The sequence below is a fragment of the Perca fluviatilis genome, chromosome 10 (genome assembly GCF_010015445.1).
Source record: "Perca fluviatilis chromosome 10, GENO_Pfluv_1.0, whole genome shotgun sequence".
Lineage (NCBI taxonomy): Eukaryota > Metazoa > Chordata > Actinopteri > Perciformes > Percidae > Perca > Perca fluviatilis.
Genome location: NC_053121.1, coordinates 18,058,560 through 18,079,989, shown reverse-complemented (window position 1 = coordinate 18,079,989; position 21,430 = coordinate 18,058,560). Strand labels below are relative to the sequence as shown.

The 21,430-nt window shown below is 38.4% G+C and overlaps 2 protein-coding genes across 3 annotated transcripts; one reads left to right on the top strand and one right to left on the bottom strand.

Annotated features, from left to right (window-relative positions):
* Window positions 1-2,211: 2,211 nt before the first annotated feature.
* Window positions 2,212-9,731, bottom strand: LOC120566284 (apoptosis-associated speck-like protein containing a CARD). 2 transcript variants are annotated; one of them, XM_039812626.1, is made up of 8 exons: window positions 6,892-7,125; window positions 6,545-6,682; window positions 6,087-6,301; window positions 5,744-5,994; window positions 5,514-5,642; window positions 4,853-4,982; window positions 4,652-4,690; window positions 2,212-3,132 (listed from the first exon to the last, which is right to left on the bottom strand). In XM_039812626.1, exons 3-8 carry the CDS (start codon window positions 6,193-6,195, stop codon window positions 2,852-2,854), a joined length of 939 nt encoding a protein of 312 aa, XP_039668560.1. In that variant the 5' UTR covers window positions 6,196-6,301; window positions 6,545-6,682; window positions 6,892-7,125; the 3' UTR covers window positions 2,212-2,851. The 2 variants fall into 2 exon arrangements, with proteins under 2 accessions (XP_039668560.1, XP_039668562.1); XM_039812628.1 differs by lacking the exons at window positions 2,212-3,132; window positions 4,652-4,690; window positions 4,853-4,982; window positions 5,514-5,642; window positions 5,744-5,994 and adding exons at window positions 7,283-7,544; window positions 7,699-7,725; window positions 7,965-8,009; window positions 9,412-9,731 and having other exon boundaries at window positions 6,159-6,301; window positions 6,892-6,934.
* Window positions 9,732-11,497: 1,766 nt separating this feature from the next.
* LOC120566360 (gastrotropin-like) lies at window positions 11,498-12,565 on the top strand. Its single transcript, XM_039812742.1, has 4 exons — window positions 11,498-11,639; window positions 11,741-11,901; window positions 12,010-12,099; window positions 12,218-12,565. Exons 1-4 carry the CDS (start codon window positions 11,573-11,575, stop codon window positions 12,275-12,277), a joined length of 378 nt encoding a protein of 125 aa, XP_039668676.1. The 5' UTR covers window positions 11,498-11,572; the 3' UTR covers window positions 12,278-12,565.
* The last annotated feature ends 8,865 nt before the right edge of the window (window positions 12,566-21,430 follow it).

Genomic DNA, 21,430 nt, shown 5'->3' with positions numbered 1-21,430 from the left:
TGTTGTTACCTTGGAGACGATTTCAAGATGATCGTCGTGTATTAGCTTGATAATTTCTTGTTGGGAGGGAGTGTTAGTCTATCTTGTTTTGCCATAACCAATAAGTAGCGAGTTACTCATCTGTCCCACTGACGGAAGCAGTGCAGCAGCAGAGACCCACATATCCTGACTTTTAGTCCATAATGCGGGTCAAACTCCAAAACAATGGATCCTACATTTCCCACAATGAAATTTGATAGCATCTTTCATTAGACTATGGACATCACCAGTTTCAGTCCTTGGAAAGCTTCCTTCAGAGTCACAGATGATATTATATTAACTGTTTCATAGGGTGAATAGTAAAAGCTAGGTAGCAAGCTAGCTTTAGAGGAAGATGACCTAATTCTTAAACTGCAAAGTTTTAATCCTAAAAATAGATGAAAGGTTTAACAACACTCTTTTAACTTAATAAATATAATAAAACATGACTTGTGAAATATTTGGTGTCAAAGAATGCACATTTTGTTGAAACTGTTGCATTCATTTTACCAGTGAGTAGGCCCCCAGCGACAACCTGCGGTGCTGAAAAATGAAGCCAATGCAGAAGTGCCAAAAACTGCAGTTCATTGAGTAGCCACTTGAAGCTGGCTCCAAAATGGAGTCAATAGTCTTTGTTATAGACAGTATATAAGAATGGACCAACAGACCCCGTTGCTCTGGACGGAGACCAGTGAAGGCTATTAGAAGCACTTTTCCGGTGATGGCTGAGCGTTACTGCGCAGCCTCCAACTGAGAGAGACAACGTAGATGTGACGTGAGCAACCTGTCTGAAAGTTGAAAGTCTTCTGGTAACTGTGCCAAAAGAAATCTCAATCATTCCCAATCTTACAGAGACAGAGAGCGTAGGTATATGTAAGATGTAACAGGCTAATTATTGCTAACTAAAATGCTAGTTAACATTAGTAATTAAACAGCTCATGTAAGTCGAAACTGCCTGCGAGCTTCTCCTGTATACTGTACAGTAATTCCTCTACTATGTGACACAATCATTAGCCTATTTTTACAAAAACGTCTGCTACGGAGCCATAACGTGAGGTACAAGGTAATGGAGCCTTTTATACATTGTCGTGTTTCTTTAGAAATAAACAATGGACAAATAGAGTCTTTAAATGCTTTAGATGTAAAGTTATTTGCTGTCAAGTGACGTCAAAATGAATGGCAGTCAGTGGAATGCTAACGGGAGGTGATCGCTTTGTAGCATCAAAATGGCGCCATAGGAGGTTCGAGTTCTGAAGCGAAGCTTACCCCCTTGGTCTTTATCCTTGACGTTCCACTTCCGGGATTGCTCTGGTGCCGCAGGAAATTCCGCCAGATGAATGTATTTTCTGTTTCCTTCCGCTTTCTTTGTGTTGGAATTTTAAATGCGGTGGATTAATGAGGACTATAATGACCTCTGCAGGGTAAATTGAGACAGCTAGCTAGACTATCTGTCCAATCTGAGTTTTCTCTCGCACAACTATTTTGCAGCGGATCTGTGTGGAGCTTAGCGCTGCCCATGACAATTCTGATTGGTTTAAAAAATTGCCATTAAACCAGAGCACGTTTTCCTCCCATCCCCGAATGCTATGTGGAGTAGCCAGACCCTCCTTCAGCGCGCTTTGGAGGAAGGTCTGGCAAAGCGAGACTAATTCCCATAGACATAAAAAGTGTTAAAATGCCCAATTTAACAGCAGAATTAAACATGTTTACAGCCTGGTACAAAAAAACACTATTGGTCTCTATAGCTAAGTTCATGACAACTGTGAGCATGTGTGTGTGTGTGTGTGTATGTGTGTGTGTGTGTGTGTGTGTGTGTGTGTGTGTGTGTGTGTAAGAATACTGTAACAATTTCCATTTTAAATGTAAGGAATGCCTTAGAAATAAAATGCCCAATTTAACAGCAGAATTAAACATGTTTACAGCCTGGTACAAAAAAACACTATTGGTCTCTATAGCTAAGTTCATGACAACTGTGTGCCTCTGTCTGTGTGTGTGTGTGTGTGTGTGTGTGTGTGTGTGTGTGTGTGTGTGTGTGTGTGTGTGTGTGTGTGTGTGTGTGTGTGTGTGTTGTAAGAATACTGTAACAATTTCCATTTTAAATGTAAGGAATGCCTTAGAAATACCAGAGGAGATTTTTAAAAAACTATCAAGCAAGACAAGTTTTACAAAAGAATATTTATTGAAATCTGAGCACAAGAGTATGTTATTGAAAACAAATTCAAATAAATTTAAGGTACTACTACTACTAATTTACGGCACACAAATCAGTGCTTCATTCTTAGAGAAGGGAACATGTGTGTAGTAGGACAGTAAGAGGAATAAAAATAAAAGCAACTACTGTACAAATTTACAATACATTTTAATGAATATGTGCTTAAAACTATGCAATATACCCTTCATCTTAGATCAAGCTGGAAACTCGATATCAAGACACCCCTTTCACATTACTTTACCAATTTGTAATACAAAAAATATTAATTAGTGAAGCTTTGATCGAGTGCTGCGAGTTGATTAAACATATTAACAATAAAAATGAAACCTGTTAAACACTTAATGTGGCTTTCAGTGCATAATGAATTAGGAGCAGGGATGAGTGTGGATTTTACTCCTCCTTGAACAGTGCAGGAACACCAAGATGAAGTATCGCTGCTATCAGATCACTGTTCAAAACTATATTTCTCTGTGCTCCACACTTTAAAAATTTGATGTCAAACAATAAGATAATAAAGGTCCCTTTAGCTCAGGCACTTTGCAGGTACTGAAATATAAATAAGATCAAGTCCTCAGTAACTCACTATCATTGGCCAGCTCTGCTGAGTCAGACCTAACCTGGCTAGACAAGTAGGCCAGAGGGCAGCCCCAGCTCAGCGGAGAGTGTAGGGTCTCTGCTTTGAAGGCGAGTAAATATCTTCCTGCTGGCTTCGCGTCCTTTCTTCCTAACCATGTCAATGAGGCAGCGCGCCCTGTCTGCACTGGTACAGCTCTCCTGAAGTATTGAGTCTTTCTCCCCATCATTCAAGACACCATCCTCTAAAAGATCATCCAGCAGCTGTTTAATCAGTACGTTGGACACTTTCTCTACAAGTTTAGGCCTCAGTCTGGCAAGCTCCTTATCTAGAAGAATGAAGTGAAGCAACAACTCAAATGTTGGTCTCTTAAGGTGGTTCATGATGCACAAATATTAATAACATTTAGTTACAATGTAATACTAGTATGGCCGAAGTCTATTTGAATGATTAATGTTATGTAAAGAATACAGTAAGCTATTACAATGTATTAATGTTGGGGTGTTAAACCATTTAACTGCATTTTATAATCTAAGTGCAGTGCCCGTTCAAAACGTGCCTGTTCAGAACGGGATCATTGCTTGGCCCGTGGTATTGCTGCTTGCAGCGCTCTCAGGAAAATACTACAAACTTAACACTGAGCAATACACTTGCTATGAAATTGCGTCACGTACCCTAGTCGCAGCTACTCACAATCAGAAACAACGGTGAAATTCACTCTAGTTCACGGGTAAAAGCACGAAGAGCAGACTGTACCATTAGGCAACTGCATGGGGCCCCCGAGGTAAAAAGGCCCCAAACAGGTATACATTTATTATGATTTGGTTTAGATATGAAAAATATTGAATGTGTTACTATTCTAACTCATTGTACCCCGAAATAACTAACAGCAGGCCCCCGAGCACTTAAAAGACTGTGTACTACTGACTTAGTGTGTACTTTTACTTTATAGGAAAACATTGTACTACTACATTTACCTGACAGAGAAATGTGACTGGTTACTTTGCAGATTCAGATTTTACAACAATTCAAATATGATGCATTATTATCATTACTATTATTATTATTATTATTATTATTATTATTATTATTATTATAAGGAGATATGCATTGCCCAGTCAGGCTTGGGAATGATGTTATCTTCTGCCTCTGATTGGAAGTAGTAAATTAATAGCTCACAGCAATGTAATACAATATAGTCTCTGGCTAATGTCTGCAAAAATGTCATTAGCCTCGTGTGAGCTATTGTATTGAGTTTCCTGTAAGCAAAATGCTCTGAGCGAATTTAAGTTGGGCTTTTATTGTGAAGGGTAGATACGGAAAAGTGAAGTGGACGAGAGCAGGTTGCAGCAGCCGGGGGCGGTGACAAAAATCCGCTGTCAAGTCGGACAGTTTCCTGCCGATTCCAGCAGCCTTCAGGCTGAACAGGAAGTGACTGTGAAAATCTGAGGGATTTTAACAGCGATTTGTCTGATTTAAAGCTTATTCTGTACAGAACACATGTGAGGCTTATAGTTATGTTTAGAAGTCAGAGAGACTAAATCTGTTCAGATTATGGATCATCTACAGTGTTTCTGTCACTTCCTGTTCAGCCTGAAGGCTGCTGGAATCGGCAGGAAACTGTCCGACTTGACAGCGGATTTTTGTCACCGCCCCCGGCTGCTGCCGCCTGCTCTCGTCCACTTTACAGGCGAGGCGCAGTTCATCTCGAACGAGCCTATTACTGAATGCCAAAGTGACTCGATGAGCAAATTCAAATTGTGCTCTCGCGAGAACTCTAGATTTCCACGGTAATGACTTCATACATTTGTAGTACTTCTAAATACTCATCATATACAGTGACTTACCGTAAATCACCTGAATATCGCCAGTATCATTATAGTCATCTGAAATAAAATGCAGAAAAACTAAATATGTATATTTAGTTGATTTAGTGGTTTTCTGTTTTTCATTCACAACACAAGACTGTGACTGACATTGTAGATTAATATGGGTGGTACATAGTTGGCGTAAATACACTATTGTAATATTATTTTATAACTACTGACCTTTTCTAATTGCACAGGTCCATACTGTTTCAGATTCATGTCTGAGTGTGAGCTGGAAATGACTGTCGGGATTTTCAATGAACACTTCAAAGAAGTTTGGGTCACCGCCTTCGTATATTAGCTTTAATTTCTGTAAAAGAAATGAGGCAGAATTAGACTTTGTGTCAAGGTGAATTTTTAAAAAGTGATTATTCATACAAATTGACATTTGTCATATAAGGTAAAGAAAAAATGTCAATGTTCTAATTTATATTAAAGAGATCTTCAATCGGGGAGCTAAAGTGACATATAGGGGATGTATTTCACCAAATAAATGCAATTACTGGACATGATATGTTAAAGGAATAGTTTGACATTTAGCTTTCATGACAAGAGTTATGAGAAGATCAATTACCTCTCTCATGTCTGTCCGGTAGCGTGGCTCTGTTATTCCTTATGTTTTGTCTATACGTTTAATTCTTACTTCTGACTATTGGTGATCTTTAGGTGCTGGTCGGGAGATTTTGTTGTCTTTGGACAGAGCCAGGCTAGCAGGTACCCTGTTTCCAGTCTTTATGCTGAGCTAAGATAACCCTCTTCTGGCTGTAGCTCCGTGTTATTCTATCTTATTTATCTCTGGACCACAATTCACTCAATAGCTGAAAGCCATTTCAAACCATACCTCAGGGTAAATTTCTGCATGGTCCATATCGGCTGTGAGGATATAACGTTCGCGCATTTTCAGGGACTTCTCTGGGTATGGCTTTTGGATTATTTTGTATCCACTGGATAATTCCTTGTTTTTTATTGTCTGTGGGGGAAAAAGAGAAATCTTCAGCACAAATAAGCTTCAAGGTTACAACAGCTAACATTTCTGTCTGAGTTTTGAATTAACATGGGGAGAGCAATAACCTGTTGTAGACCGGGATCACGAGGGATCAGATAAACATGTAGTGTTAGGAATGCTTTGTTGGTCTTGTATATTAACACTTTACAGTTAATTTTCACTCGAAACCCAGCTCTCATCAGGACTCCTCTTGGAGAGAAAATTGGCTGGGACAACTTTACATGGGATGGTGTGACCTCAGACACTGGTTCCACAACGTCTCCACAGGCATCTATGTGCAGGACTGCAAACTTGCCTAAAATTGTAGGGTTGTCTTCTGCACAAAAGACAAGTGCATCAAGGTTTTTATAGACATACTATCAAACAAAGTTGTTGCATTTAATTGCATTAATATACATGTTTGCTTGCCTGTGCAGATCCAGTGTGGCAGATAAGCTTGGTCTAACTTTCCAGCAATTACTGTAATGTCCAGTAGGGGGCCTGCAGGGATGTAGTGCATGGTTTCCAGCCTCTCCATGTGTTCCTCCCAAGAGCCAAACTGGTACCTGAAGCTGACCTTTTCCTTACAAACCCAGCGTAAGCCAGAGACACTGCATTCAAAATGACCTGCTTCAGACTGTAGGCTAATTTATGAAAGAGAAAATAAATGATTGTAAGTTTGGGACCCTTTGCGCTGAAATATTGTAAGACCAAATGTTAATGTAAAGAGAAAACTAAATCTGCCTTTTTTTTAGTTGCTGTAAAATGTAACATTACAAACAATGGTAATAATGCATTGGCATAAATGGTAAAGCATTGAAAAAGGTCTTAGTTTTCCTTCTGTGAAAATGTAATTGCTGTGACACTCGATTTAAAGACATTTTTACCTGTAAGTTGGAGCAGCCTCTGCATCCACAGTTCACTTCAGGCTCAGCTTTAATCCATTCACCCACAGAGGATATTTCACTTGTGAGTAAGTTGACTCTAATAGTCCTACCTATCTTTATAGCAGGGGCAAACGGCATCTGTAACAGGTTAAAATACAATTGTCAGTTTACTGTAGATTAACTGTAGTTTTTTCAAATTGAGGTATTAAAGATTGATTTTTAAAAATTAAAAAAAATATTTAGGTTTAAAATATTGACTCTTGAAAGTAATTATCAATACATAAGTCTCAAAATTAAAAGAGGATTACATAAGAGGCACAAACTACCCAATGCAGAAGTCTACTCACATGGCTCATGTGTCGGTCAACTACTGCCGACTGCAAAATCATTCTGAAATGGTAAAGTACAACTGATATTATTTACTCATGGTCCTTGCGGCCTGTTTTTCCAGATGGCTTAAGGAAACATACATTTTTTTATTAATTTCCTCATTTTTTGTATATACATTAGCCTCAATGAGGGATGGCAGTGCAACACGTTTGAATAAATCTATCTCCAAGGGTATGTTATGTTATTTTAAACCTGTGAATCCTATTTTATAGATCATTTGTTGTTTTATTCTCTTCTAATTTAAATATTTGTTTCGACATTTTCTGTGTTGCAGCGTGTAGGGGGCTACAACCAGATTTCATTCTGCAACCCTGTATTGTATAATGACAATAAAGATGAACGTTAAACCTTGGTCCTTGATCTGTTATCTTTGGCAACCATTTCTTAATGATGTTGTAGAATATGTCTTTGTCTCCAACAGTTTTCAGATGACCATCAAGGAGCTCCCTCATCTTGTCCTCCGAGGTCGGGAGAGCGCTGATTTTATCAAAGCTTTCCTGTTCAATAACCCCCTTGGTAAGGAGCTCGTCCAACATTGGTTCAACATCGCTCACATCGTGGATCAGGTAATCTTTCCATGAATCCACAGGGTGCTGTTTTGAGATAGAACCTAAAGAAAAAATTGGTAATTTATTGGATTTATTTTATAATACTTAAGATATTTCTTTCTATCTTCAAAGTGTATCTCTTGGAAATGTATCCAATTAAGATTGTCATTTTGGTTGTTAAATGTTGTATGTATCACATTCAAGCAGAAACCTTACATTCATGATGGGCCTCAGGAAGAGTTACTGTAAAATAAACACAAACATGTATGACTCATATATGACAGTGATTTAAGATGATGAGAGACCCATAAAGTGTGATTTTTTATACCTGCAATACTTTTGAAAGAAGAAAGTTAATATTTTCAAACTATGGATTTCTAATTCTGATAACAAAAAACTACATCTATATGTTTAATGTTGAATTCAAAAACAGAGCAAATCATTTTCTACAATAGTGTCTCAGAAGCAAAGAAAGGACTTACTGCCGCTGAAACCAGGCATGAAGGACTGTCCCCCTGCCGCCATGACTGCCAAAATAAGAAGACACAATATTACATAAAATTATTTTTAAATATGTTGGAATTTAATTTGAGACAGTTAGTACTGACGACACACTAACTCTGGTATAGCATTTCCAAAAGACAGTCAAGAGTTTGGGTTTTCTCTTAGTCTCAACAAAGGTCCCTGGCTGGACTGAAACCAGAAATGTTTTCGAATCAAGGTAGGGAGTTAACCTCTAGACCAATAAGGTGCAGGTGCAAAACTTTTCCCGAAACATGTTTTAGGCAGCAGACAAACATAATACATATTCAGAACATTAAAGAATTAAAGACGCATGTGGACAATAAGCAGAGACAAAAAAGGGTAAAAATACAATATAAATTAAAGCTATAGTGCGTAGTTTCTGTGTCCCCCATGAGGAATTCTAAGTAATGACGCAGTTGCCAGTAGCTAAGGAGGACACGGAGGATTTAAAAAACATGACGAAGAAGAGGTAATTATCTTTATTTGATTTTCTGCCCGTGAAAGTCGCCGTACAACTCCAGTTTCTGAACACAGCCATACTGAGAAATACAGAGAGAATTTTGTGGAGCTGATAATCTTAATTAAGCTTTGTAGCAACTCATTTGGCAATGGCTTGAATGTAACGGACGTTCTTTAATAAAAAAAAAAGTTACGCACTAAAGCTTTAATAAAAAACAAAAAAATAAATTTTACATACAAATTAAAGAATAACTAAAAGGGGGGAAAATACAAGATAAATTACTACATTAGAAAAAAATAGACTAAATCTAAATAAATAATTTTAAGGGTTACAACTTGTGTAAGTTTAACTTTAAAACATGTCATTATCATTAATGTTAGAACATTTGCTTTTATAAATATGGATATAGACAAACGAATTCAGGAAGTATGGTCAATAACAAAAGCACTAATGTAAAAGCAAACACAATGTAGGCTACACAAGAGCAGTTCCCAAATAAGTGAAAGGCACTGACAGCACTCTGATAACAAGGCAGGTGATACGGAGTCACTCACTATTAAACCTTTTAAAAAAAAACTTTAGAGAGTTCATATCTATGTAAAAGCTTTAAAGAAATTTGTTCAACTTTGTTAAGTTAGCCTATTTGTGAAGTAAGCTCCAATTTCTTACAGTGAAGGCTGTTAACCAGTTACTTCTAAAAAGATTAATGTCTGATAAGTATTACAGCTCTTAAAGGATTAGCATATAAACACTTTGGCAAACTAAACTCTGAAAACAACACACGGAAACAATCAGTCAATCGGTTTATGTTATTAAGTGTCCTTTATCGCTGATTATTTGGCATGTTCTGCAGCTTGAAAGGCCCAGACTTATACGTGTATACTGTTCTTCTCTAGACTGTATAAAAGTATACGACAGTACATGGTAAAAGAAAAACACTTTACCTAGACTATGTGCCAGAAAGTTGCAGTTAATCTGTCTCAGTATCTTCACAGCCACTGACAGAGCACCATCCTCGGTGAAGGTTGAAACCAGGAGGTCTGTGATCCCGGTGAAGTCTCGATCAGCCATCAGGGCGCTCACAGTGGACTGCCTATTTCTCAGCAGATCTTCTCTCAGCAGCTTGGAGCAGAACAACCTAAAGTAGCTAAGACTCAAGTCCTCCAGCGTTTCTGCTAAGGCCTTTATTAGGGATTCTGAGGCCATTTCTCACAAATGTAAATGTCCCAGATCCAGACTGAGCTGTCCACAGTTGGTCGACTGAAGTCCATATGGTGCCTTCAAATGCTGTTGGAAATACAACGATTATTCCAGTCAGTCTATTTGGCACAGATGCCAAACTATGGAGGCTTATTTATTTTTTATTTTTGATGATTTCTTTTGTTGCACAGAGTTTGAATTACGTATATAAACAAAAAAGGACCCGTTCCGCTACTCAGAATGATTTATGTGCATACATTTTCAAAAGAAAATATGTCTGCGACACTATAATAAAAATAATAATTAATGATTGACAGAATACTGTCATGTCTGTTTGCTACTATAAGTATGAAGCTACAGCCAGCAGCTGGCAAGCTTAGCTTAGCATAAAGACTGGAAACAGCTAGCCTGGCTCCGTCCAAAGATAACAAAAAGCACCTACAGTATGCCTCTCCACAAATGTAACTTCAGTCCTGAAGCAACAAGCTGTAGTCATGACTTTGTTCACTCACCAATTAAGAAGGATTATACAGCTGTTCAAAGATGGAAGCTCCTAATGATACTGATTTAAATGTTGCAGATAAAAACTAGTATTAGGTTTAAGAATGAATGTGTTTGTCATAATCATGCTTTGTTTTTGTGTCATGTAGGATGACAGAATGCAAGGTCTATTTCATGGCATTGTGTTTTATGCTAAATATATAGTGTTATCTTGACTCAAGACAAACACACATTTTTATTTGCTCAAGGGAGCCAGGCTATTATATGTATTCATAACTGAGATAATAGATGTCAGATCATCTGAACAGTTTTTCTTCAAGCAATGAGAGGGACAGAAACTTAATAAATAAATAGAGGGTTTCTGGAGGATAAACAAGGTTGGAAGCTGAGTGCAGGCTCTAATTAGCAGAGTAGCTGAGTGCACACAATTTCACAAACACACATTCAATTCAAACTCTTCCACCTGAAAGAGGGGCTGCTCTCCCTAAAATGTCCAAGTCCTAATTCAGGTGAGAGCACTTTATCGTTTCATTTTACAGCACATTTCCTGCACATGGTCTTCCTATGTGTCCCTTCCACTTTCAGTCAGCAACTGTAAGGAAGTCAACTTTTGAGTAGGGCCCACTATTAACTGGTTTCAGCCTTTCAAATACTTGACTATGATGATTATTATTATTAAAATGATTATCTTTGGCGTTTGGATTGTTGGTCAGACAAAACAGCTATTTTTTACTTTATTTTTTATTATTATATCTGACGTTATAGACAAAACAATTAATGGATGAATCGAGAAAAAAATCAGCAGAATTACCAATAGTGAAATTAATATTTGGTTGCAGGCCTGTGCAAGACTGACAGATAGGAGAACTCTGACAAATTGTTCAAACGCCAATTGCTCAACCACATACCATAACTGTAACTCATGGTGATGTTCATTGTAAGCAGGTTTATGCTGGTTGAAGATTATTTGTTACATTAGTTCTTCGCCTTAAATGCCTTAATTATAAGTGATACCTTAAATTTAAGGATGTTATTTTAAGCTGAAAATACATGCATGACCTCTATTTAAATATTGACAGCATGTAAAAAAGATAAACCTGTATTTTATGTTCTGAGCATTTTACTGCACCATACATGCTCAAACTTGCAACGTGCTGGAAAAACCGGGTGTGGGAGCAAGGAAACACTTTGGATTTTTGCCAAGTTAAAACATATAAGCATAAAACAATGCAACAAATTGTCTTAAAAAAAACACTGCTGACATTTTTCTTACACACATGAGGGTCTGACACATGGTGAGAGGATATAAAGAAGCAGGTCTGGCAGAACAAGTATCTGTAGCAGGCCACTCCTTTTTTTGTCTCATAAACTCCTTCCTCAACTCGTCTCCTCTCTTTCACCATCATGGCTTTTACTGGGAAGTATGAGCTGGAGAGTCAAGACAACTATGAGGAGTTTCTGGAAGTAATTGGTATTAGGATTTTTTTATTGATACATAAGACAATAATGGATACTTTTGAGTCATCGTTCATTTAAACTTGTATATTTTAAATTTCACCTGCTCTGTCACAGGGCTCCTCAATGCCAAGACAGAGCACAAAGTGGTAACGGAGGTGCTGCAGGATGGGAAGGACTTCACCTGGACACAAACCCTTCCCAACTGGACCTGGTCCAACAAGTTCACCGTTGGACAGGAATGTGAGCTGGCGACGATGACAGGCACTAAATTCAAGGTGAGATAATAACAGGCACTGGAGAAAATGATCAGCCACATATTGAAGACTTGAAGATGTAAGCAAACTCATTGGACATTTCCATCTGTGGCCTTTTGTGACCTGCAGTCTCCTGTCACCATGGAAGGCGACAAGATTTCAATCCAGTTTCCTCAGTATCACTTCACAGCAGAGATCATTGAGGATAAGCTAGTGATGGTAAGACAAGTAAGCACTTCACATGTGCTAAAGCAATGAAACACTATTGCCCAGTAATACTCACTGTTTGTTGTAGTTTTATCCAAAATCATCTGTATTCTTTCCTTTTCTCCTCTAGAATTGCATCACTCCAGGAGAGAAGGGTGTGACTTTCAAAAGAGTTAACAAGAGGATCTAATGCTGCGAGACTCAACATGCTTCAATGGAAAAGAGGCTGCATGCAGGACGCTAAACACATCATATAAAATGCTCACTCCAATTACTGAAGCAAGAGGAATAAAGTAACCATCTGTAGTGAGGAGCAAGTGGAGCATCTCCTAGCTTCACAGGACTGTGTTTTGTTGTTTAACTTTCAGATTTTAAATAAATAGAAGGGGTGAAACTATGAACTGTATTTCTACATGGATGAAATCATTTACCTGTACCAGTATTCATGTTTGAGCTAATAAAAATCATTGAAATATAATTACATTGCAATAATCTGATTTACTTTCACTTATTTCAAACCATTTTGAATATGTTCTTTGACATTCTGGGTCTAATAGCATATTTTCTGTGTAACACATATTTACTGCAATGACAAATACCATTTCACAAGAAGATAAAACAGATATGTTTAAGGATATTTGTATTATCCTTGGCATTAGAGTTATTCAATGGTTAAAGTTGGAATCCATGTATAGGAAACAAACTGATATTAAGACATCAAACGTGACACAGACACAACTAGGTAATTTGTGGTGAACAAATATGAGGGTCCTGGTGTTATTGTGTTGTCCTCCAGGCATTTTGATCATCTTTTATGAAATACAATTTTCTACTATAAGAGATTTTTCTTTTGCATACCCTATTCAGTTTGAATTGCCACAGGTCCACTAATTTGAATAAACAAGGCAATCATATACACTTTTTTGTATGTGGGATGTTGTGATTTTTATGTCTATTATTGTATTTAGCTAAATGTAAAAGAAGAGACCAATCATTTGTGGCTTATGACCTGCAAAATGTGTGCAGAACCTGTAATTGTAAAGTCAGCTGTGGCAACAAGAGCTGAAAAGAGAAACAAATGTCATTCAAAATGTTAAATTAAAAACAAGTTGAAGTCACACTGACATTTAAAATAACTTCTAAACATACCGACTGTCCATGTCAATCTGAACCTTTAAATATTAAAATACATGAGCAAAAATCTCTCCACTGCCATTATTATATTAACATAATTATTCATCATTGTTTTCTACATTTGTAGCACAGGGCTCAAAGCATGCTACCATTGATCAGTGAGTTGGTTCAAACTATTTTGGTCTGGTTGGTGCATGGCCACTTTGTGGCTAATAGCAGGGCTTTATAAATGTGTTACTTGAAAACCATGTCTTATCTTCATTCGGTACCAGTAACCATTCATGAAATCTCTACCTCCTGTTTACACACTATAATCATGAGATGAATGTTAAAATGATTTATTGTTGGATATGTAATGCAGCCTTTTCAGGTGTCATTAAATGAAGCAGTTCACTTTGTCTTCTGACTAACCATCTTGTTAGTAATGGCACCAATGGTGTTGACCTAAAAAAGTGATGAAAAATATATATTTAAAAAAAGCTGCATGCTCTGACACACACACACACACACACACACACACACACACACACACACACACACACACTTTCCATATTTCACCAGTGGAAAGTTGTATGTGTTCACCTCAACAAGCTTGTCACCAACCATCTCAGCGGTGTAAGCGTATTTGGGGAACTGAATCTTGAGTTTACCTCCATCCAAAGTGACAGTGGTCTAAAACAACAAGTATGATCAAACTGCAGTTGAACAAAAACAGTGTTTAAACATCTAAAATATCATAAAACATTTAAAGGTGACCTGTTATCCTCATTTTCAGGTTCATACGTATGTATTTTGTGTTTCTACTAGAACATGTTGACATGCTTTAATATTCAAACAACACTTTTTTAGACTGCCCATGGCTGCTGCACCTGTATTCACTGCAAGAAGGGTAAAAAGAGGAGATGTCATGTATCATATCATTGGGGGACAACTCATATCAACACATTATCTGGTCTGCAATTGCCGAAATGCTCAACAGGTGGCGCACTATCATAGAACATGGGGATGATTGAATGATTGATTATTGGGTCAGAATACATTTTATACGTAAAAAATAAAGATATTGGCCGCAACCCATTCGAATGTAGCCAAAAAGTTCTGTCAGGCCAAAATGCAGCCAAAGAGGACCTGAGTGGAAACCATCCCATTATTTTGAGCAACGTCGGCTGTAACCCTCCAACATCGCAGCTCCAGTTACATTGCACATGTGTCATACCCCAGTGACATGACGCGTGACATCTCCTCTTTTTACCCTCCTTGGTCTCCACATCTGTGCTCTGCTCACGCTGTCTCAGTATCGTCCATGGCAGCCAGGACTGACTATAACAAAGTAAAGCAGCACTTTCTACCGTGAAATATCACCAATAAAAGCTTACAAACCAAAAACTACACAAGCGGACATATTCCAGCTGGAATGTGATCCAAAAAAGGGGAGAAATTAACAACATCTGCAGCCAAGATTACAGGATTCCCGGACGTTAGCATGTAGCTACATGTGTAGCAGTGTAGGTATGTAATGTAATGTAATGTAACTGCAGTAGCTTGCCTGAAGCAGATGACCATATAGGCTATAGAAATTTGGCATGGAATGATGTCACCTTTAGCCGAGAGTAGAAAAAACTGTTGGAAGTGAAGTGTTCAGTAAGATCTGAAATCTGAGGCATTTGCTCACAGGGATATCTTGTACAGATGTTTACCTCATTATTTGAACCTCTGGCCACCCACGTTAATATGAACATCCGACATTTTCAGCAGGCCTATATGACGTATAACGCATAACAGGTCTTCTTTAGGCCTACTAAGAAACACAAATAAATTACTGTAAATTAATGTCTCGCCATTCAGAGTTTTCAGTTCACTCTACTTCCCAATGTTGAACGTGTTGCTCCAGGTCTTGTCCATCAAAAATGTAGTCAACCTCAAGTTGTCACGTTAGATATCTGTTATGATGTCATCACTGTTGGGATCTTTGGGGTCCACAGACTTGATATCCTACAGGGAATATAAGACATTGTTAGCAGCAATAATCAACACTATTTAATCGCATACTTTTGATGACTTTTTTTGAAAGTGAGCACAGGTCTCTAATACCAAGAGCATTCAAGAATTCCTTGTAGTTCTCCTGGTTCTCCAGGATATATTTCCCTGTAAAAGCCATGATGAAGCAAACACTGGGCTGTTTGTTGAACTAGACCAAATAAGCTTTCTAAATAGCCCTTTTTATGCCGTTTCTGTTCTGTTCCTTCATGCAAATCTTTGGGCAGGGCTTAAGCTGTTTCTCACCAGTTTAACCAAATTGATTGAAATCTTTAAAAATATCTATCTTTAATTGTTGGTCTGCTGTCAGTGTTTTTCCTAACATGCAGCACATAAATCATCGAACGCTAACATATTCCTGAAGAGAGTTCAACATTACGCTGAGCTCATGATCAGCCTCTTTTTTATACTTAATAAAAATCGTGTCTTTTGCATATACTGTATTCTTTCAATTAATGTTTCCAACTTTGCAGTGACATAGTCATTGTTAAGCTCTTGTTTCGTTCTGTTTTGTTTTAAATGTCCTTAGGGCACTTTATTGTCTTGTCTGATTGGTCAGACTGAAATCCACAGTACAAATAGCCAAATAACAAATTTACATGGAAGTAACATTAGCTTCGAAAATATAAATTACATTAGCCTCCCTGCGCTGTTAGTTATCTCCACATATTCCCTAAAACTCAGTAGTGTTAATCCACAGAGTGTAACTACGTCAGTCTGTCTGCTCTGCTGTGGAAGTACTTTGCCATCTGTTTTTATGAGTAAAGTTGAATTTCCTGTTCTATAAAAGCCTGCACACGACTCCGGCTGTCATGACACCAACATGCCTGCATGTGTAGCCTACCTGTAATACTTGAGCAGGCTGCCATTTGAAAACCAAATGCTTCAGTGGAGGATCGGAAGGAAGAATCGCACAGCTCTGTAAATAAACTCGAGTGACTGTCACAGCATTGAGAGAGACCCCAGGTAAACAGTAGCTGCCACTCGCTTCTATTGACGAGCAAGGAGGTGTTAGTAGACAAAGGGTTTTCTGCAGGGGCGTCAGACTGGGGGGACTGAGTACCCAGGGCCCTCATGTAAGGAGGGCCCAAAAAGATGCTAGAATGAATAGCTGTGGATGCGAGGAGGGGCCCATAGAAAATGCCTTTCTACAGGGCCCAGAATTTTGTGCTACGCCCCTGGTTTTCTGAGCCAATACCTGCTAATACCTGTCGCACAAAAGAGGGAACCCAAGATGCCACATATGTCCTACGGGCCTGCAGTAGCAGTACTGAACTTGAACATGGTGAGGGATCATACATTGAAAAGGTAAACACATATAAAAAGGTAAGGTATTGACCAAATGACCTTTGCCAAGACTTCCTCTACAGACGGTCCACAGAGCAGAGGTGCTGATAAAGTGTGCTCACTGATACTGTAGGATCTGAACCTGCAGAATATTACACACGCTACTAAAGCATGCCGTGGACACACTTAACGCAGCTTCTCTTCTCTGTTCCCTTGCAGGAGACAGAGCGAGAAAGACACTGAGCAGATCACAGGATGATCAGAGGGAAACATTCTTGAACTTTGGAATATTTATCCCAAAATTATTTTTTTTAAATGTAAATACCAAGAATTTTTAATAGGGCTTTGTTTTTTTATAATTAAGTCCATCATTACTACCAGTTATGACACAGTGTTTAGACTTGTTTTTTTTCATTTAATCATCACTTGAACTCAAAGGAGGCGCCTCTTTAAGTTTGTATCTTGTCTCATCATACTTTTTTAAATCTTGTTCTCTTTCCTTCTTCTTGTTGGTGGTTTTTCTTTTTATTTCAACTGCAAATAAACTAAATTAAACCAAATGTCTGCAAGGGATGTCTGTCCTTTGTCAGCATTACTAAGCATAAATGAAGCGCTGCAGGCTCAGGAGATAAGCAGGACGGGGCCTCAGCTCGGGAGCTGGTAGAATATGATTAAATAAATATTTGATTAATGTGAACTGTGCCTCAGGAGGACTCTTGTGTCATGAACACAATATCACCAACACCTGTGCAAAGTGATACAATGCAATAGTTTAAGATGCAAGGACAATTATTGAGACAGAGGTGTTCATTTAACTTTTTTGAGTATTTATTGAAGTTCGTAGTGTTGTTGCACTGAATTGCAAACATTGCAGTGTGTTGTAAGGTGTCTCATTTGAGGGCTATTAATTTAAAATGCAACATATACACAGCATGGTTCCAGACCTCTGAATCGTCACATGTACAATCGTTTTCAGCGATTAGAATAGTATTGAAGAAATGAAATATGAAGAAAATAAAGTGGCAAATCAGTCTGATGATCAAGCTAACATTTAAATGAGTATCTGGGAAACTACAATCATGTTAATAATGGGACCAAAGTGCTCAAAGAAAAATATTTAAGTTTTATTAATATTTATATTATTTAATATATTTGTTATTTATTTGAAATTGTAAGTGTAAAATAATACAATGAAAAATAATCTAAGCTTTATTTTTTATACTAGATAACTTCCACTATTGCTTGTCATTCTTTTCCAATTAAAGTATGATGTCCAAGTCAGATAGCCAATAACAGCCAAAGTGCTGAGGTCACTAGGTTTCATAGACATACAGTAAAGCCAGTCCAACTTCCATTCGTAAAATCTTTCTTTCAAATTTAATTCAAAAACAGCACTGGCTCCAACTCGTGGACACTGTACAGTTTTGTATTTGTAAATAATTTGGTATCAATAAACACTCTTCTCCTCTGGCCTGCTTTAGGACAGAGGAAGCTTCACCAACACGTTCACCCTCAACAAGGAAACATATGTTGCCGTGAATATACAGCCATTTATACTAAAATCAAAGACAAGTGTCCCAATCAGCTACACTCACAAACGATCTCCTTGAGAGAGCAGCACACAAAAGACTGCACTTTCCATTGTCACCACTAAGAGGCGCCCTCTTTCCTCAATATAACACCAGAGGGAGTTTGCCTCTCCATAGTAACCCTTATTAGTAATCTATTTCAATGCATTAAGAGAATGGGGTCCTACCTTTTACAAATGGATATAAAATGTTATCAGATAAATAGCTGGAGTATATTTACATTTGGGAAGCTTTCATTTATATTGACTGTGTTAATATTAATCACCTATTACTCTGTTCTACCAGAACTTTTGGATACAAATCTTTAACTTGTTTAGCAGAGAAATGTGTTTCATTTAGGGATGCACCGAATCCAGGATTTTGGGCTTTTTGACGGGGTTCGGTTTCTGCCGAACCTTAGAGTTTTTGAAACATCCGAAAGAATACGAGTCGTGCATGAAGGAATCTACAGACAGCAGCCAAAATGTAGCAACTTCAGGTACGGCAAAGGAAGGACCGTCACAGCTAAAAACTTGTGTTAACCAGACGACCATTACCAGCTTTGAAAAAATACACTGCTGTGGACGTTGTTTACTTCATTAATGTGTTTATGTGTTAATGGACCGACGACGGGAGTAGAATTCGGTATTCGATTTCTTAACCAGTGGATTCGGTATTCGGCCGAATCCCAAAAATCTGGATTCCGTGCATCCCTAGCAGAAACCGAACCCTGTCAAAAAGCCCAATAATCGGCCGAATCCGAAGCCGAATCCTGGATTCGGTGCATCCCTAGTTAATTCAGTGAAGGAATGCTGTTGCATAGTGACACAATTAGCCTAACTACAAACAGTAGGCTACCCTGACCCAATGTGGTAGCCTATATATCCTACGTGACATTTACCCACTCGTCCTGGACATTTGACATGCTGCGTTTCACAATGAAAAAGAGAAAATGGAGAAACGCTCATCATAGAATGTCTGGCTTTTGCAAAAAAAAAATCCTACTAATGGTATCATATCACAAGGTGCCTGTTTTGGAGCTTTTTAATGAGTGTGACATCACAAGGGAGGATGGTAGCTTTTTTTCATGTGTTCTTATGAATAGAAATAAAACAGCATTTTTATGAGACAGAACATTTAACAAAGCTGAAATTCAGTGGCCTGCTTTTGCTTTTTTTAAACTTTTGAATCCCTGAACCAGAGAGGGGACAGGTAGAGGAAAACCCACGATGATAAGGAGAAAAACATGAGAATATTGGCTATCTAACTGAGAATAAAAGAAACATCACCTAAACAACAGCAAGAAATGTAAAACCATTTATAACAAATGATCCTTCAAATAGTGTAATGATGGACCTCAACTTACATTAAAGAGATTAAAGTGCCCATATTATGCTCATTTTCAGGTTCATTATTTTATTTAGAGGTTGTACCAGAATAGGTTTACATGGTTTAATTTTCAAAAACACCATATTTTTGTTGTTCTGCACATTGCTGCAGCTCCTCTTTTCACCATGTGTGTTGAGCTCTCTGTTTTAGCTACAGAGTGAGGCATCACACTTCTATCCCATCTTTGTTGGGAGTCACACATGCGCAGTAGCTAGGTAAGGACTCCTAGCTACAAGCTAGCACTGCTGCCCACCTCGTTCTCAATGGCAAAACACTGCTACAACACTATAGAACTACTTACATGTCCCTCGTCTGCAGGCATGCCACGCAAAGTTGGAAGTGCGCCCTCGTTTAGAAGAAGTCTCCTGGCTAATCCTAGCTTGTACTGACCAAAGTTGGAGAAACAGCTAGCTGATGTGGTATTAGCTAAAGTGGTTAGCACACACCGAATGTTTCGGGCAATGACGTAGACGGCCCTGCCGATTTTGACCAGCTCACCCGGAGACTGAAGGCAGGATACATTCAGAAACCCGTATCTATTTTTGTTCCAAGTTTGTATGTGTGTGGAAGCACCATTGACACAAAATAACACCCCAAATCCCAGAAAAAGTGATTTTTTCATAATAAGGCACTTTAAATGTACAGTAGTTTTATCAAAACAGTACGTTTAGTGTACCGTGAGTACGGTATTGCTACCACTACATCTACAGAGGTGAGTACAATACATTGACTTAGTTCAGTTCGGTTCAATTTTATTTATATAGCACGTTTAAAAACAACCATAGTTGACCAAAGTGCTTAACAAGCTCCAAAAAGCAAAGAGATAATAAACACAAACAAAGCACAATATACAATACAAAATAACTAACAGTAGAAAAAGAATAAGGTCAAGAATAAGGTCAAGATGTCAAAGCTCAACCTGAATTGAAAGCCAATGAATAATAGTGGGTCTTATGGTGTAGACACATATAGCCGACGGGCGACCGTTGACAGAAAACCCCGTCGATATGATCAGTCGCGTCCCCGAGGTCCAAAAAACTGCCACAGAACAGACCAAAAAGACGAGAGGAGACGAGACGTAATACATCTCTATAACAACAGGTGGCGCTAATCTGTAATGTTGCCCAAGAAATTAAAACCGGCAGCTGATTGGACGAACGCGTCACATGGGTTTGTTTTCTCCGGAAATTCAGAGCCAGACTGTCATGGCGGCCGTTCAGAATACGATCTCATATTGTACTAAAATAGTTCACTGAAACATGTTTCTGAAAACATTTTAAGCGAGAAATAGGCCATGCAGATGCTGAATCTGTCTTCATTTCAGCTCAACAAAGGTCTGTTTAAAAGATTTTCATCAGATTTTACAGAGAGACTGTAGTCACCTCATTCCGCTCTTCATTTCCGGGTGAGTCCCGACTTCCCTGCCGCCGACCGAACATGTCAAAATGAACGCCGACAGCCCCTCAGACGGACGACGGCACGGGACACACCGAACAGACTCGAGTCACTGACCTCGCCAGACTGTCTCACGGCCGATAATCGGCCTAATGTGTCCCGGCCTTTAAGCATGGACTTGAACGTTTCAACGGTCCGAGCTGTTCTTACATGAATAGGGTAGACTATTCCAGAGGTTTGGAGCAGCCACTGAAAAGGCTCGGTCACCTTTGGTTTTTAACCTGGATAAGTCTGCAAAGTTTCCAGTTTATTGAGGAAGTGGACAGAAACATTCCATTTGTGTAACATGTAAATGTAAGAAAAATAAGTGAGGCCGGATAAAATGAACTGCTGGGCCTCTTTTAAACCCCTAGTCCCCTGACACTTTGTGCATTATAAACACTTTTTCTAGGCCAGAATACTTCCAGGTTCTTATATTTGCTGTGTGCTCATTTGATTAAACACAAATTCATTTAGGAATTTGCACTATGCTG